Genomic DNA, 18,634 nt, shown 5'->3' on the forward strand with positions numbered 1-18,634 from the left:
CGAGATATAATTTTTCGTTTTTCGTTTAGAAGTTCTAATTGATTCTTAATAGATAATAATACATGAACTATTGTGTAAATATGAAGGAAATTGTGTATTACCAATGCCTAGAAAAATAGGGTGCCCCGTAAAAATAAATTAACACTCCGGAATTCAGCAGTAAGTTAGCCATACATTCGATTTATAATTTTATTATACCGTATACTATGTATTATGATGTACTGTGTTTAGTTCTTCAATCGCAAATAATTCCTTTAAAGTAAAATAAAATAAGCGCATGCGCGATATTTGGATTTATTGCGATAAAGGAGTGAGCGTTCACTCTAAAATAAACAATCTCTGTGGATTGTGGCGAAGCGTCGTCAAAAATGGCGGATGTTTCAGCCAAAAGACAACAGGACCTCGAGGCAACAAATGAACTATCGCAACGAACCAAGAAGGCGAAGTCGGACAGTGAAAATGATCGGGGAGAGAATGGAAACGAAACAAATGCCCTGTCTGGCTTTCAAAGCACCGCCGTGTTGAGTGATTCTGCGAGGGAGAAAACCATCTACGTCCATGGGAAGGTGGAACATGCACATTTACTAACTATGATTTGATAATTCAGAACGCAATCTTTATTGAGGATCTATGAAGACTAAAATTGAGCGAAAATTAAAACATCTACGTTTGAACTTTTATTTAGAACGAACTTCAGTTGTATTGTTTGTGGATGTGGACTTCTGGTTTGGTATTTCAAAAAAGTAGTTTGAAATGGTTAAACCATCTTTGATTGATTGATTGAAACTTTTATTAGTAGATTGCACAGTGCAGTACATATTCCGTACAATTGACCACTAAATGGTAACACCCCAATAAGTTTTTCAACTTGTTTAAGTCGGGGTCCACTTAAATTGATTCATGATACAGAGATATACTATCATCATAATACAGTCATCACACAAGATAATCATCAGAGTATATACATTGAATTGTTTACATTATTTACAATCCGGGGTGTGGGATGTGGTGGGGGGGGTGGGGGGGGGGTAGGTTTGGTTGATATCAACACTTCAGTCATCAACAATCGCATCATCAGAGAAATGGACATTGAAACAGTGTAGGTCTGACTTGGTAGGATAAGTACAGCAAGTAGTGGACATAGAGAGATCAGAAAGCATAAGAACAAGTATCTACATCTCATTATTTACAATCCGAGGAGGTGGGATGTGGATCTTCTAGTCGTGTTAAAGGTGTAACTCGTGCAGCAAACATGCACTGCACTGTACTTATTCTATTTAATGTCAAAGTTTAAACCTGAACAGTTCAGCCATGTCTATTCATGGCACTTAGACTTAGACTTCCTTTTATTGTCATTCATATTTGAACTTTACAGTACAGATAACAACGAAATGTCGTTGCATTTGCTCCGTTGTATTGCAGGATAAAAGAGCAATAAGGTGCAGATATAAATAAATAGATTACTGTACAGATAAATATATTGCACTTTTGCACATGCATCCACGTTTATGGATGTATGTTATATTTTCTTTATATTCCAGCGAGTTAAAACGTTTTTTGGGGGGAATTGAGGGGATTATTATGATGCGTTCAAGAGTCTTATGGCCTGAGGGAAGAAGCTATTACAGAACCCGGAGGTTCTGCTACGGTGGCTGCGGAACCTCTTTCTAGAGTCCAGCAGTGAAAACAGTCCTTGGTGGGAGGAGTCTCTGCAGATTTTTTGTGCCTTGGTCAGGCAGCGGCTTTTTGCGGTTTCCTGGATAGGAGGAAGAGGAGTCCTGATGATCTTTTCGGCCGTCCTCACCACTCTCTGCAGAGATTTCCAGTCTGAGGCACTGCAGGCTCCAGTCTAGACAGAGATGCAGTTTGGCAGTAGGCTCACTATAGTGCCTTTGTAGAATGTGGTGAGAATGGAGGGAGGGAGCTGTGCTCTTTTCATCCGACGCAAAAAGTGCATGCGCTGCTGAGCTTTCCCGGTGTGTAGGGACAAGGTCATATTAATGCATTGTTAACATAAAATGTTGTCTGTGTTGCTCCCATAAACATCAGCTTGCTGATCAGAATGCCGTGATCATCCTGGAGAAGACTCCCATCAGGGAAGACGCCCTGGCTGAAATCTTCACTGCTTCCACTCTGAAGTTACAGATGAGGAATGACATCTACAGCACCTACTCTCTCCATGCGCCACCACACCTCAATGGTATAGCGAGACAATATGTCGTGTCAAGAGGAAAGACTGAGGATTTGTTTGTGATTTCAGAGATCAAGGCGACTGTGATGTGTCCAGCTACTGAGAAGCATGTGAAGAAATACCAGCGTAAGGAAAGTTTCCTTGTGGAGGAAACGGCAGAGGACTACAAGTCCATCACTCTGCCTTACATACAGAAGCAGAGTTTCAGTGTGCAGGTCAGTGCCATTTCACTACTTTGTCATGTCGTGCAAAACAAGTTATTGACACCATCTGCACTCCTCAGTGGGTGTACAACATATTGGACAAGAAGGCAGAGTCTGAGCGGATACTGTTTGAAGATCCACACCCTAAGCTTGGTTTTGTCCTCCTTCCAGATTTCAAATGGGACCAGAAGCAGGTCAGACTTGTTATTCTTAAGCATGTGTGTTTGGAATCTTGTCTTATTCTTTTGTCTGCTTACCAGCCTGCTTAGTCGTAAAAAAGAGTTGCCCCAAAGCTGTGGTGACCAACAGCTTAAAATTATTCGATCTGTTTTTTATACCGTACCCAAAAATACAAACAACTCAAATATGTTTAGAACTACAAACTTTACTTCTCTTTGTATTTTTTTAAAAGTCACACGATGAACTGACGCTGGAGTGTAGTAACCTGGCATTTACCGTATTTTTCGGACTATAAGTCGCAGTTTTTTTCATAGTTTGGCTTATACTCAGGAGCGACTTATGTGTGAAATTATTAACGCATTACTGTAAAATATCAAATAATATTATTTAGCTCATTCACGTAAGAGACTAGACGTATAAGATTTCATCGGATTTAGCGATTAGGAGTGACAGATTGTTTGGTAAACGTATAGCATGTTCTATATGTTATAGTTATTTGAATGACTCTTACCATAATATGTTACGTTAACATACCAGGCACGTTCTCAGTTGGTTATTTATGCGTCATATATTGACACTTATTCAGCCTGTTGTTCACTATTCTTTATTTATTTTAAATTGCCTTTCAAATGTCTATTCTTGGTGTTAGGTTTTATCAAATAAATTTCCCCAAAAATGCGACTTATACTCCAGTGTGACTTATATATGTTTTTTTCCTTCTTTATTATGCATTTTCGGCCGGTGCGACGTATACTCCGGAGCGACTTATAGTCCGAAAAATACGGTATGTGTTGCGTTAATTAGGAGTTCCGTAATTTCCGACCACCTGAGGTTGTGAACATGACAGGCTGAGGATGGCTGCATGCAGAGAATATAGTTGAGTTTGCTGATGTTGTTTTGGTGGGGTTCCAGGCCCACAGTTGCATGTCTTGGTTTCCCAGTGTAGAGGTTGTTGATCGATCACCACGTTGTCTCATCTTTGCAAAGTAAGGTAGATGAACATTTCATTTCAGAGTCTCCAAAAGTATCCACTAGATTTGCCGTTAAATCGCGTTTTTGATAAAAAGTATCTAAAAGTTACTAAGTTGGCAACACTAATGATCCCTCGCGTTCTGTCTTCTTGATCTCTGGCAGACCAAGTGTTTTATAATTAATTATTCATTATCATTATAACTGATACTACTACCGGATCGGTATTTAAAAAATGGCGACGTTGCTTGAACGTTGGTCAAACCATTACTTTACACATTTTGTAAAAAAACAAAAACAAACAATTTATTTTTATTTTTGTGAAATTTTGTGACATTCAAGTTGAACAGACTGATAATTTAAATACTTCAGTGATATGAAATTCATGATAACTAGGTAATACTTTATAAGATAAGAAATACAATCCACAACAAATTTTCATAATTATTGCAGCAATACAAAGATAGAAAATGTGCAAAAACAACTTGCCGTATTTTATAAAGCGCAATATCCATCCATCCATCCATCCATCCATCCATTTTTTCCGCTTATCTGAGGTCGGGTCGCGGGGGCAGCAGCCTAAGCAGAGAAGCCCAGACTTCCCTCTCCCCAGCCACTTCGTCCGGCTCCCCGGGGGATCCCGAGGTGTTCCCAGGCCAGCCGGGAGACATAGTCTTCCCTGTGGCCTCCTACCGGTCGGACGTGCCCTAAACACCTCCCTAGGGAGGCGTTCATGTGGCATCCTGACCAGACGCCCAAACCACCTCATCTGACTCCTCTCAATGTGGAGGAGCAGCGGCTTTACTTTGGGCTCCTCCCGGATGACAGAGCTTCTCACCCTATCTCTAAGGGAGAGACCCGCTACCCGGCGGAGGAAACTCACTTCGGCTTCTTGTACCCGTGATCTTGTCTTTTCGGTCATAACTAGGGATGTCCGATAATGGCTTTTTGTCGATATCCGATATTCCGATATTGTCCAACTCTTAATTACCGATACCGATATCAACCGATACCGCTATATATACAGTCGTGGAACTAACACATTATTATGCCTAATTTGGACAACCAAGTATGGTGAAGATAAGGTCCTTTTTAAAACAATTAATAAAATAAGATAAATACATTCTTGAATAAAAAAGAAAGTAAAACAATATAAAAACAGTTACATAGAAAGTAGTAATTAATGAAAATTAGTAAAATTAACTGTTAAAGGTTAGCACTGTTAGTGGACCAGCAGCACGCACAATCATGTGTGCTTACGGACTGTATCCCTTGCAGACTGTATTGTTATATATTGATATATAATGTAGGAACCAAAATATTAATAACAGAAAGAAACAATACTTTTGTGTGAATGAGTGTAAATGGGGGAGGGAGTTTTTTTGGGTTGGTGTACTAATTGTAAGTGTATCTTGTGTTTTTTATGTTGATTTAATAAAAAAAATAAATAAATAAATGCCGATAATTAAAAAAACGATACCGATGATTTTCGATATTACATTTTAAAGCATTTATCGGCCGATAATATCGGCAGGCCGATATTATCGGACATCTCTAGTCATAACCCAAAGCTCATTACCATAGGTGAGGATGGGAACGTAGATCGACCAGTAAATTGAGAGCTCTGTCTTCCAGCTCAGCTCCTTCTTCACCACAACAGATTGATACGGATTGATAAGGCGCAATAATTCGGTATAGCTCGGTTGGTAGAGTGGCCGTGCCAGCAACTTGAGGGTTTCAGGTTCGATCCCCGCTTCCGCCATCCTAGTCACTGCTGTTGTGTCCTTGGGCAAGACACTTTACCCACCTGCTCCCAGTGCCACCCACACTGGTTTTAATGTAATTTAGATATTGGGTTTTACTATGTAAAGCGCTTTGAGTCACTAGAGAAAAGCCCTTTATAAATATAATTCACTTCACATAAAGGGGTTATATTATGATTTTTTCCCCTACATTTTAAAAACTTCCTTGTGGTCTACATAACATGTAATGGTGGTGCTTTGGTCAACATTTTGCAAAATTATGTTTTACAGACAGTTTTCAAGCAGCTTTCTGACCGTCTCTTCAGGATGCACTGTTTTATTGGCAGCCTTGTTTACGTGGCTCCACTGTGACAGCGTCTTCTCCCCGTCCTATTTTGTAGCAGCTTCCATATGGCGTCAACTTACAGATTTAAGTTTGAACTATACGCTACTTTGTATTAGAAATGGCAACAGCGGAGCATGAAAGCCTCACAACAAAAGGATAGAGAAAAAGGAGCTCATTGACTACGGTGCAGACGACAGTTGCGGACGTGCTAGTGCTAACAGTGTTATGAAGGCTGTTGTCGGCTTGTTAAAGTCGGCAATAAAGTTTAAAGAGAGCGTCAGACTCCGTGTGCTTCTGTCGGGACGCTACATTACTTACTAGAACGATATCTGCACAATATCACCATCAAGCACTTGTTGCAGGTTGCTCAGCCTGCATTTACTTAGCACCGGAATATGGCACAGATAGCTTCTTTTTTCGGTACAGTTACTATCGTGTAAATCAGCACCAGTGCCATTATGGACCAAAGTTTCGGTATCTTTTTTCGGTATAGTTACTATCGTGTAAATCAGCACCAGTGCCATTATGGACCAAAGTTTCTGTGCCCATCCCTAGTTATAATGTAATAATTGATTGTACAGTATTGTCTAAATGTACTTAATTACCAAGGGGTATCTACTACGAGTAAAAATGTTTTATAATGTGTTTTCTTTCAGATGGATGATTTGTACTTGATGGCCATCACACATCAAAGAGACATCAAGAGTCTGAGAGACCTGACGTCACAGCATTTACCCCTGCTTGAAAACATACTCCAGAAAGGACAGGTGCGGCTACACCAGCTTTACTAAAGCACTTGGGACTTTTTTGTTATGTTGTGAACGGAAATCTGTTGTGTTTGTGCCATTAGGAGGCCATTCTGAAGCACTACAGCCTTCCAGCCAGTAAGATGAGAATCTACCTACACTACCAGCCGTCCTATTACCACCTCCACGTCCACTTCACCAAGCTGGACTTTGAGGCGCCAGGCTGCCGTGTGGAGCGTGCACATCTCCTCGCAGATGTCATTCAGAACCTCCAGTCTGACCCCAACTACTATAAAACACGGAATCTGTTCTTCCCTCTTCGGGCAGATGACGGGCTGCTCAGTCAGTTTAAGGAAGCTGGGAGATTGTAACGCTCTACCCGTTGAGGATAAGACACTTTTTGTATATTCAGTATTCCTTTTAACTAGTGGGACTCAATTCAGACATTTTTTTTTCATCAATTGTGATTACAACTGCAAACACTTGTGTTTGAAATTATTTTTTCTAGCTGAATCAGTGAATAAAAAAATAGTTGTCTTTTTAATGTGTGTGTGTGTGTGTGTGTGTGTTTAACATTCTTAGCTTAAAAGAAAACTGATGCTGTTTGACACACAAGTTCAAGCTTAACCAACGATTAGTTGTTGTTTTTTTGCAAAACTACATCCATCCATTCATCCATTTCCTACTGCTTTTCCCTACATATAAATTAAAATAACCAACATAGTTACTTGTGTTTGTGTTTTATGTACCTGTGTCAATGTTGGTAGGTGTAATAAAGTTTATAGTCATTTATCCTAACCCATCAAAAATAGCAACTTGATATATTTATCCATGGTTTTAAGAATAAAACATGTATTAGTATTCTATTGTTAATCAAGTCTTAAGCTGTTATGGTTAGATGACATGAAAGTAATAAATTCAGCAGTATCTTGATATCCCCAATTCCACCGCAAAATCTGGCTAACTTTGACATTTTGCCCTACACAATATGTGTTATTTATTTTAACATACCTTTAACCAATAAAGCCAAGTACAAAGGTCTGTGTTACTTTGACCAACACTAGATGGCAGTGTTATGTCTAAATAAAGGTTCAACCCAGATATCTATTGCGCAATAATTTCAACTCCCTGCAGCACATTCGATCCTTTCATTTACATTAAAAAGTGAAGTTCATTTAGTTACTAGAAAATATATATATATTTTTTGCTGATTTAAACTTAAGTGTGTTTTTTTTAAATTAAGAACTGTGGATCTGTTTATGTCTAAAAAGTGAGTTTTACGTTGCATTCACGATGCATTTAGGTGTTGCTCTGTAAAGATGAAATATTTTGTTAATTTGTTTCTAAGAGTTACAAAATATTAGTCATACAATACTTGCAATTCTTAAACATAAAATATTGTTTAAATTCAAAAGAGTCTTCGTTCAAATGTATGCCATTAACAGAACGGTGTCTTTTCCCCCACATATTTCCGAGCGGCCATTGAATGCACCGCGAGAGAGCGGAGGACGCTGGGCAGGACTGAGACAAATAATCCAATCATTAGTTCACCAACACCGCTGATGTCTTGCCTACAGTCCCTGAGAGATGACTTCACTCTGAGGCCGTTTGAGCTCCAGGACACACGGTAAGTCCTTCTGCGCTACAAGCAACTTATTTGGCCTTGTTATGAACGCTGATGACGGGATGATTGGTGATCGATAGGTGTGCTTTGTTGTAGTTGTGACTTTGTTCATCCACTCTAGTCAGGACTTATTTTCTGTGGAGAGGCTCCAGTTTAAAAAAAACAACAAACACTTTTTTTATGATCAAGTTTCATTCTGCAACATCCCATGTATATTTGAAACATTTACTTTATTTACAATCGTGTGATTCAACCCAAACTTCGTATGCATGCATCATTCTGATGTTATTTTATTTAGTTTATTCTCTTTTGAATCATATGTCACATGCCAGTGTTTGATTAACAGGTGGATCATCAGAAACAAACACTTATTATCATCCACTGGCACTGCTATCATTGTGTCTAGATCCTGATTGCAGTATTTAATGTGAGTTATTACAAACTATGCAATCAGTAAGGAGGGCATACACACTTTTTTTTAAGTTAAAGTTAAAGTACCAATGATTGTCACACACACTAGGTGTGGTGAAATTTGTCTTCTGCATTTGACCCATCCCCTTGTTCACCCCCTGGGAGGTGAGGGGAGCAGTGAGCAGTAGTGGTGGCTGGGCTCGGGAATCATTATGGTGATTTAACCCTCCAATTCCAACCCTTGATGCTGAGGGCCAAGCAGGGAGGTAATGGGTCCCATTTTTGTAGTCTTTGGTATGACTCTGCCGGGGTTTGAACTCACGACCTACCGATCTCAGGGCGGACACTCTAACCACAAGGCCACTGAGGTGTGCAGAAACACAGAAATGCTCCAAAACCCAAAAATGTTGCAATCACATAAATCACAGGATCAAAGAGAAATGCAAGAGAAAAATGCTGCACATGTCCAAAACAAACACAAAGCCATACAAAATAACAACTGCATGAGAGAAATGCTGCAATTAGTGCCACCCTTACCAAGTATTTTTTAACGACTAATGTAGAAAAAGTCAATTTGTTACTTTGCACACGCTCCACATGCATGCATGGCACAGTAAATAACCCAACTGCCTGAGTCTAAATAGCCTGTTTGGCATTCAAATTAGGGACGGGTGATATGGATTAAAATCCATATTGCGATGTATATTTCGGCTTCTAGCGATAACAGGGTATACATCACAATATATCGTCTAATACATTAATTATAATTAATTAACGCTAAATTGGCCCTAGTGTGTAAATGTGAGTGTGAACGTTGTCTGTCTATCTGTGTTGGCCCTGTGATGAGGTGGCGACTTGTCCAGGGTGTACCCCGCCTTCCGCCCGAATGCAGCTGAGATAGGCTCCAGCACCCCCCGCGACCCCAAAAGGGACAAGCGGTAGAAAATGGATGGATGGATGTTTCAAAACAGGTTACAAAAGGTAAATTAGCAGTTAGCTTAGCGTCATGTCTCCTCCTGTGCTCTCTTCCTGCGTGTGTTGCATGTTTAGCTATTCCTCGTCCTCCAGTGATAATGGTACATGTAAGAAATGTATCTTATTTCCTGCCATGGAGGCAGGGATTAGTAACTTGGAAGCGTCTCCTCACTGTGTATGTACATACTTTAACGGGCTATCGCGGCGAAGTACAATGTGTCAATAGTAAAACAACACATCGACCCAAAAAATTGTTTTCATTCACAAATGTAACAAAAGACATTACTTATAACACGACATACAGCAGGTCGTTGAGCGCGTTCTTCGTCTCTCTTCTCCTCCACGCTGGGGTCCCTTGTTTTTTCAGTGTCTTGAGTTGAGGGGATTCGGGGTTGCTTTGTCCGGCGCTTTGTCTGCCTCGTTTTTGCTTTCCCTTTCGATTTAAGTCACCTCGCCGCCGGGCTTGTGTTTTCGGCATGTGTCGGTCGACTTTTTGGGCAGCCATTTCTTATTTTGATGGCCGAGTCGCTCGCCTTAGGCTTTTGGGCTTCGTTTTGTACATTTTGTCCAGTCTTCTCCATGATAAGGGTGAGTCCATAACAAGTTAAATGGCTGAATAAAATATTGATTTAATGTGAACAATCGCATTAGTACACCATGGCCAGTTATTTGAATGTATCCCCCATTTCTCTCTCTCTCTCTCTCTCTCTCTCTCTCTCTCTCTCTCTCTCTCTCTCTCTCTCTCTCTCTCTCTCTCTCTCATTGGTCTGATGTTACTAAATTTGGTCTGATGAGGATACATTCGTTGGTGGCAATTGAAGCTCATGAAAAAAATCCATATATCAGCCACAACATTAAATAAAGTGCAAGGTTCAAGTGAAGATAAAAGTTGTCTGGGAATTACGGTAATTTTCATGTTCGATTAAGACAACCAAATCGACTTATCTCAGCAACACTATAGCTGCAGGTTCACAGAACACAAAACCAAAGTTTACCAGGGGGGCCAGACCTGAAGGATACCCCTTTTTAAAGACCCAGAAAAAAAGTTGGCCGTACTATTTTGTTATTATTGGAAATGTACTAACATCTTTTTATTCCAAAAACGTTCTTCTGAGCATCATGCTCATGTCTTTTAAGACGGACATCCCTCAGATCTGACGTCCCCGGTATAACCTGGCCATCTTCCTTTTTGTTTTGTGAGCATGCAACATCTCTCCAAAACAGTTTTGGGGGGTTGTGTGTGGGGTTTTTTTGGTCCTTGTAGCTTTTTTTCCTTTTGCATTTGTGATTGCAACATTTTTAATAAGCGACATTTTCCTGCTGCATCTGTTTTATGGTTTGTGTGATTTTGGTTTTGGATTATTTCTGTTTGGTAATCAGCTGGTAATCTGACGGATAGGTTTGCTGTGTTTGTGTGTGTGTGTGTGTGTGTGTGTGTGTGTGTGTGTGTGTGTGTGTGTCTCTCGGGCATCCTGATTAGAGGGCTGATCAGGTCATCTGTCACTAGGTCATTGGACAAACCATGTGAGTGTGTGCAGAGATGTACTGTAATGTACAGTGTCCGGTCGTGATCGCTCATCATACATCAGTAGACAATTCAATGTTTGTTTTAGCCCACAGTGACACGGTGTACATGTCACCGTGCAAGAGCTCTTTCACCATTGATTGTCCCTCGGTGGAGTGCACTGTTAGCACGTAATTGTTATCTAAAAAAATACTCTCCTGCTTGTGCAAAACCTCTAAAAACAACAATAAGCAGAGATAAACACAGATTCATGGTTCTGCATTTATTATTGTCCAGTGAATTTTACTCATCATTTGCAATGATTGCTTTGTGGTCCTGGAGGGCATATTCCTTGTAAAAAGAGTCAATGAAATTGGTTGCATTATGGGAAATCAAACACCAGTAAGTCACTTGTATGGAAAAATCAGGTGTTTTGGAATGAGCAAGCTGGCAATATACAGTATTATAACTACCAATCGCTCAAATGTTAGTGTTTTATTGCATTTGTTGTTTTTATGACCTAAGGGTTGTTTATATCAAACATCTATTCTGTTTTGTGGAACATCCATGCACTGATGACATATTTTTTTACAGTAGGCAAATAGTCACTAGTTGTGTAGACCAAACACCAAACCAAGCCATCTGAGGGTGTTCTTACACACTCTCTGGTTTGAATCACTTGCAGAGGAGTGGAAACTTGATCCATCTTCCTCATTCAGTTCATTTCCAGATTGTAGAAAATCCAATTGGAACAAAATGCATCATGTGACGCCTTGATAATGATAAGCGACAACAAACCTACCATACACATTGATGTTTCTAGTTTTTCTCACTTCCTTTTTTGACCTTTTAACGTATACTTAACTCCAAGTTGCCTATTACTACATACAGTACATGTATACTATACATACTGTATGTACTAGGGATGTTAGGGTTTTATGCTGCCGATTCCAATGCCGATCATTCACGATTGAGATCTACCAATACCAATCACATGTATGAACAATAATTGTTTATATGTATCAATGTATGTATGTATGTGTGTGACATGTGTGTATATGTTTATTTTTGTCTGTGTATATAGTATGTGTATATGTGTGTGTGTGTGTGTGTGTGCATGTATATATGTATGTATGTATGTATATATAACTGGCTCCTTATTCTCTTGCATTACCTACAATTGTTTGAGCAAAAAAACAGTAAATAGTACACAGTAACTGAACTACTACTGATATAATTCCTTTTGTTTTTGATCTCCTTTGGGTTTTGATCTAAAATTCCTCTTCTATCCATTGAAAATGTCCCCGAGTTTGTAAACATTAACTAGAACCACCCAAAAATGATGTAAATAGAACTATCGACCTAATCTCGCTACTATCGATCATATACTGACACTAACCTTGGTATTGACACCACCAATGTATGGTTGGATCCGACCTACTCTTACATGTTATGTATTGACTAGGACAAGGCTGACACATAAAGAGTTGTAGTTATATTATGTTGACTGTGTTTACACTGCAGGCCAAAGCGGCCCAAATCCGATTTTTTTTTTTAAATCAGATTTTTTTTTTTAGCTGACTGTTTACACTGCAAGTAAAATGTGTTTTTTTATCAGACTCCAGTGTAAACGCCCACAGGCCCTAATGTGGCCCCAATGTGGCCTCGACGTCACTTGAATACGCAGTGCGATAAAGTGAAAACAAAGGAATTTGACCGAGAGGAAGTCGCTACTACTACAAAATAGAATAAAAGTCACCCCAACTTTTAAAATTGTGTTATTTACGTGAAAATAAATTAATGTAATATAATGTATGAATGCATGTATATAGTGTAAAATATTTTGGAGTGCTAATCTTTTAATAGCTGTTAAGTAGAGGAGACACAGACATCAGCGTGGATCTACGGGAGCTTTATTTTTCAAATCACATGTAAGGAATTACGCCAGTGTCAAATACGGTCCTTCAACAATCTATTTCTTCGGAATCAAAATAAATATTCTTATATTACATATAGCCTATTATTTGTGCACTATTGACAAGTGAGGCACCGAAAATTTGGTCGTCTTGAATAGACTTTGGTCATCGAAACCGGATGTTGTGATGAAATATCCACTTCCACTGGCGACTGTGCCTTTTGCCGTGCCTACGAGTGTTGTAGCTCGCCCAAAGCTGACGAAAAAGTCACATTCAGGTCGCATTGCGTGTAGACTGAAGTCACATTTGAAAAGATGAGATTCCAATCAGATTCAGGACTACCTCCTGATGTGGCCTGAGTCTGATGCCAAACGATCAGATTTGAAGCACTTTGGAGCGTTTAGACTGGCAAAAAAATGTCAGCTCTGTCTCACTTGAGGGCAAACAAATCTGATTTGGTGTACAGTGTAACAGGGCCAATGTTATATTATCCTCTCTCTAGACTCTCATTAATCTATTTGTTAATTTCCTGTTAATAACTGCTTACTTTCTGCTGTAACATAGTTTCATCTACACTTCTTAAACTTTACTAAGCACTTATTTCTTGGTGTTGTTTAAAGCCATCTTAGAGGTTACTTTATCCATTAGCATGCCTGCTCCTGGTTTTCCCTTTGTGTGATGTCCTCCAGTGATAATAATAGGTGATAATGATACCTAAGGTAGTAAGAAATGCAGTATTTTTGTCGTAATGGAGGGGATTATCATTATCCTGGAGAAGTGGCTCCACACTGTTTATAGAGTCACATAATTAGTTGCTAGCTTGTCAGACGGAGAACTAAAAATAAGAGGGGATAAGTAATTGTGATTGGCATTAAAATACATTAATCGGCTAATGGCTATCACATTCTTTTTCATAAAAAACGTCCGATACTGATCAGTGGTCCATCGATTGGCACATCCCTAACTTGTACATGTCATACTTGCTAGTAAAGACGACTTTATTATAGCCTCATATAAAATCAACTATAATGATAATAATATTAAAGCAAACCGATATCTGGTATTGGAATACTATCCAAATCGACAGATGGATAATAGGCGATGGGATTGGATCGGATTTGATGGCGGAACTTGCAGACAGAGCAAGATGAGCCAACTGGCTCTATCTTTGAATTGATTTTATTACAACCAGTACATTGATGGAACATATTTTGGGAGCAGATATATAAAATTAAATTAAAATAAATCACAGGGTCATTATTAATTAGGCCTACTTGCATGCATGATATCTCTTTGGCATCAATGTTGCGTAATCTATTATTTGCATAATTTTGCCAACCTTGAGGTTTTTGCATTGATGTTGAAACTGTAATGATATATTTTTGGCAGGCACCCTCTCAAAGCTACAATGTCTAGTAAAAATACTGGATGTTTCAGCCTTTCATTGCTTTCATATATGAAATCATGGTCATAGTAATTTGGCTTTTTTTGACAAACATATGCACTAAAAAAGAATTTTCTCAAAGGTTTGTTGATGTGATGAGACCAAAATTGAGACTTTTGGCCATCAGTCTAGACCAGGGCTATTCAACTGGTGGCCTGGGGTCCAAATCCATCCTGGGAATGACACCATACCGTCCCCCGAATTGCAGCAAATTCCTAAAAACACGTATAGAGAAACTTGGATCACTGTAAATACATTCACTACGTTTCCATGCACTAAATTAGTCTGTTTTCTCAAATATATATATATATATATATATTTTTAGTATTTTCACACCTTCATGTGAAGTCCCAGTGTCCATGCACACTCTCTAATGCGACTATTGATCATACGCGGTGAGCCATCCGTACACTGGGGGGGGCGCTTATTATTATATTGCTTTTCCGGTTGACCTATGACATCACACTAGCCTCTGTGGCTCCTTGCAAGTCACCAGCCTAGCACTGTAGTACATGATGTCCTCTGTAATATTGACACAGGCTCTGTGGATTAATGGAAGTAGTTTTAAATCCAAAGGTTGCTATTTTTCTTGACTATTTTGCCAGTTGTGTGGAATACAACAAATAAACATTCTCCTCTTCATTCCAGTTGTTGTCTGTTTTATTGAATGGTATCTGCTTCTGGGTCATATCCTGCGCTTTGAGGCTGGCGCATACGCGATAAAAAGGGTCCCCTGCAGCAGCACACACCCACTCGAGAGATCTGGTTTCCATTTGCATATTCCAGATATATTAATCCAACTTTTCAAAAACCAAACATGATTGGATTAAGGTGTTTCCATGGGTTTTAGGATGCTTATTTAGTGCCAAACTATTTGAGAATTTAATTTAGTGCATGAACACATACTGATTGGCAGATCCTTGCATTGACATTTTAACCTTGCTAGCAAACATAGAACACTGGGTTCCAAACCTTTGATATACATAACTAAGGTGTTCCTCAAGATACCCCTTTAAGTCCTCTCCTTTTTGGCGGTTCCAATTTTTTTCTTAATGTGATTTATGTAACTAATTGGGCTGTGAATCTTTGGGTGTCCCACGATTCGATTCAACATCGATTCTTGGGGTCACGATTCGATTCAAAATAATAAAAAAAATTCAATTCAACACGATTCTCGATTCAAAAACGATTTTTTCCCGATTCCAAACGATTCTCTATTCATTCAATACATAGGATTTCAGCAGGATCTACCCCAGTCTGCTGACATGCAAGCAGAGTAGTAGATTTTTGTAAAAAGCTTTTATAATTGTAAAGGACAATGTTTTATCAACTGATTGCAATAATGTAAATTTGTTTTAACTATTAAATGAACCAAAAATATGACTTTGTGAAAATATTGTTAATTTTTTTCATTTTTATAAATGTCTAATGATAATGTCAATGAGGGATTTTTAATCACTGCTATGTTCAAATTGTAACTAATATTGATACTGTTGTTGATAATATTCATTTTTGTTTCACTACTTTTGGTTTGTTCTGTGTCGTGTTTGTGTCTCCTCTCAATTGCTCTGTTTATTGCAGTTCTGAGTGTTGCTGGGTCAGGTTTGGTTTTGAAATTGGATTGCATTGTTATGGTATTGCTGTGTATTGTTTTGTTGGATTGATTAATTTAAAAAAAAGAAAAAACATTTTTAAATAAATAAATTCAAAAATAAAAATCGATTTTTTAAAAATGAGAATCGATTCTGAATCGCACAACGTGAGAATTGAGATTAAAATTCGAATCGATTTTTTCCCACACCCCTAGTAACTAAGGTGTTGCTGTACCTTGTTTACTTCAGATGCAGTCATTTGTTCAACTTCTATCGTTATACCAGTAATGTTCCTCAAAGTTCCATTTTAGGTTCTCTCTTTTTCATCGTTTGGGTCATTCAGCTAGTGCCCATAAATTCAGTTCCAAAAACTTGAGAGACTCACATTTTTGTAGTAGATTCTGTAACTCTGACAAAACATATAGGAACAAATCAAATGTCTACTGTAGAGGACGGTGGTTTTCCTGTAATATACAAATTATGACTAAGAGTGAATGTCCCTATTTTCCTGATAATGTGGGCCCCCAAAACCATTTAGTTGAATATTCCTGGTCTAGAGTCTACTCTAGACACTATGTTTAGCAAACACCAAACACTGCAAAAATTCACCATGAAGCATGAAGATGGCTGCAGGCCCTAGAAATCTTGTAAAGGTAGAGGAACATGAACGCAAAAAAAATATGGGCAAATTCTGCAGGAGGCTCTATTTCAACAAGCAAGAGAACTTCAACTTGGGAGAATGTTTATTTTCCAGCAAGACAAATGACCCAAAGTAGCGTATACAGCTAAAGCTACTCAGAACTGGTTCAAAGACAACAAGGTAAATGTTCTTAAGTGAGCAAGTCAAAGCCCAGAAGATTTCCAATCCAATCGAGAATTTGGAGCTGGCCTTGAAAAGAGCTGTTCACGCCCGATTGAGCTGCTTTGCAAAGCGGAATGGGGAAAACCTGCAGTGTCCAGATGTGCAAGCTGATTGAGATGCAGCCACTCATACAGGCTCAGTGCTGTAAATTGAAGACAAAGGTGCATTTACAAACAATGGGACTACCAATGGAGTCATTTACTATACCTTATAAATGTTGAATTATTCAACACACATTTGTAAACAGCAGTTATCTTTTGTTCTTAAATTATTGTTAAAAGACCCAAATTAAATTGACCATGATTTCATTTATTAAAGAAAAAAGAAATCTGAAATGTCAAAGAAGGGTTCCATCATTATTGTAAATTTGATAAGAGTCCTGACATGTCGTAACTGTTTTAGTGCGGGCCTTGAGTTCAGTTTGCACTTTAAAGGGAACCTTTGATTATTTTAATCTACATGTTCTGAGTTGCCTTCTGCCCGAGTGTAGCTGGGATAGGCTCTAGCCCCCCCTCAACCTCTAGAGGGACAAGCAGTAGAAAATGGATGGATGGATGGATGGATGTTCTGGTCTTTCTCAAGATTCCAGTATGCAAAAAAGGAAGATCCAGGCACAATGCATCTTGAAGTCTTTTAATGCTCAACGAACGAAAAACATATACACAGCAACGTAGGAGCAAACGCTCAGATAAAACAGTCCCAAAACATGAGGCTTCAGGAGCCAGCCCGCTTAGACGGTACCATGGACAATTTAGTTACAAGCAAGCAGTGGAATGCAGTTGTCATACCAGGGAGCAGCAACAGTGAAGGTATAAGTAATTGGTTGGGCAAGCATGAACCTTCGATCACTAGGAGTGATCGTCATGTATTTATAGTAAATGAAGATAAATGTTAACAGGTGTGCAAAGTGGTACCGCCTTCAGCCGGAAGTCAATGGTCTGAACATGTGGAGGAGAAATAAACAGAATGAGTAACCACAACAACATGGCAGATAAACAGAATGTAACATTATACATTCAAAACACCTTTTTGTGGTCTAGATAATAAGTATTAGAAATGCTTTGGTGTAAATTTTGCATAAATTCTGCTCCACAGTCACTTTTATAACCTGTTTTTTTCAGTCTGTCTGCAAGATGTTTGCTCCTGGAGATTGGTAATGAAGCCACGCCCACCCTCTCCAAAAGTATCATCATTTGTCTTTTGAAAATATATATATTAGAGTCATCACGCTATTTTCTTTCCAGACATGGTCGAAAATAAACTTCATAAACAAATAGATTCACCTGGTCACAACATTGGTACACATGCACACTCTCCAATCGATTCGGGCTGCATAAAAATCTGCTGCTTTTTCAGCAACATTTATGTCACTGCATGTCGCATGTCTGTGTAATTTTATGTTTTCATCATAGCTTGAAGCAGCCCTTCCCCCTCTGAATGAAAGCTTTACTTATTGTCCAAATAAGTTTGTCCACCTCGCTTTGACGTCACAACATAGCCAGGCTGCAAAAGAGGCATCCAAAACGGCGTGCAAGCTCACGACAAGATGCATGAGCCTCATGATTATATGCTTTGGCATTGTTTAACACGAGTATGCAACATTTGTAAGTCAGAAAAGACAAAATTCATCATAGGTTCCCTTTAAAGAAGGTTGTAGGTGACAGTCAGTCAGTTCGGACATATACTTTTAGCTCTTAAGGTTAGGTTAGCAGTGAAACCGGTTGCTTACAAGTGACTACATCCCTGAACTTCTAAATCTAACCATGCAACCCTTTTGGATCTGGAACTCAAACCTAGGAATGTTAAGGTTGTGCCAAGTCAGTTTTATTTATGGTTCTCCATATGGTACAAAACCTTTTAAAGGGAAAATATGTTTTCAATATGCTACAAATACAGTCGTGCTCATAAGTTTACATACCCTGGGAGAAT

The 18,634-nt window shown here is 38.9% G+C and overlaps 2 protein-coding genes across 6 annotated transcripts in view; both read left to right on the plus strand.

Annotated features, from left to right (window-relative positions):
• The first annotated feature begins 285 nt into the window (after positions 1-285).
• LOC133648924 (m7GpppX diphosphatase-like) lies at positions 286-6,933 on the plus strand. Its single transcript, XM_062045465.1, has 6 exons — positions 286-566; positions 2,050-2,200; positions 2,261-2,406; positions 2,475-2,588; positions 6,288-6,398; positions 6,482-6,933. Exons 1-6 carry the CDS (start codon positions 369-371, stop codon positions 6,746-6,748), a joined length of 987 nt encoding a protein of 328 aa, XP_061901449.1. The 5' UTR covers positions 286-368; the 3' UTR covers positions 6,749-6,933.
• A 950-nt stretch (positions 6,934-7,883) lies between these two features.
• Positions 7,884-18,634, plus strand: part of LOC133648925 (mucin-2-like) — a 111,499-nt gene continuing 100,748 nt past the window's right edge. For 2 of the 5 annotated variants that reach the window (XM_062045467.1, XM_062045469.1), the window contains exon 1: positions 7,884-8,004. In XM_062045467.1, coding sequence (XP_061901451.1) covers positions 7,940-8,004 — 65 coding nt within the window. In that variant the 5' untranslated portion in view covers positions 7,884-7,939. The remainder of the gene's footprint in view (positions 8,005-18,634) is intronic. The other 3 variants (XM_062045470.1, XM_062045468.1, XM_062045471.1) reach the window with 3 other exon arrangements.

The sequence above is a fragment of the Entelurus aequoreus genome, linkage group LG04 (genome assembly GCF_033978785.1).
Source record: "Entelurus aequoreus isolate RoL-2023_Sb linkage group LG04, RoL_Eaeq_v1.1, whole genome shotgun sequence".
Lineage (NCBI taxonomy): Eukaryota > Metazoa > Chordata > Actinopteri > Syngnathiformes > Syngnathidae > Entelurus > Entelurus aequoreus.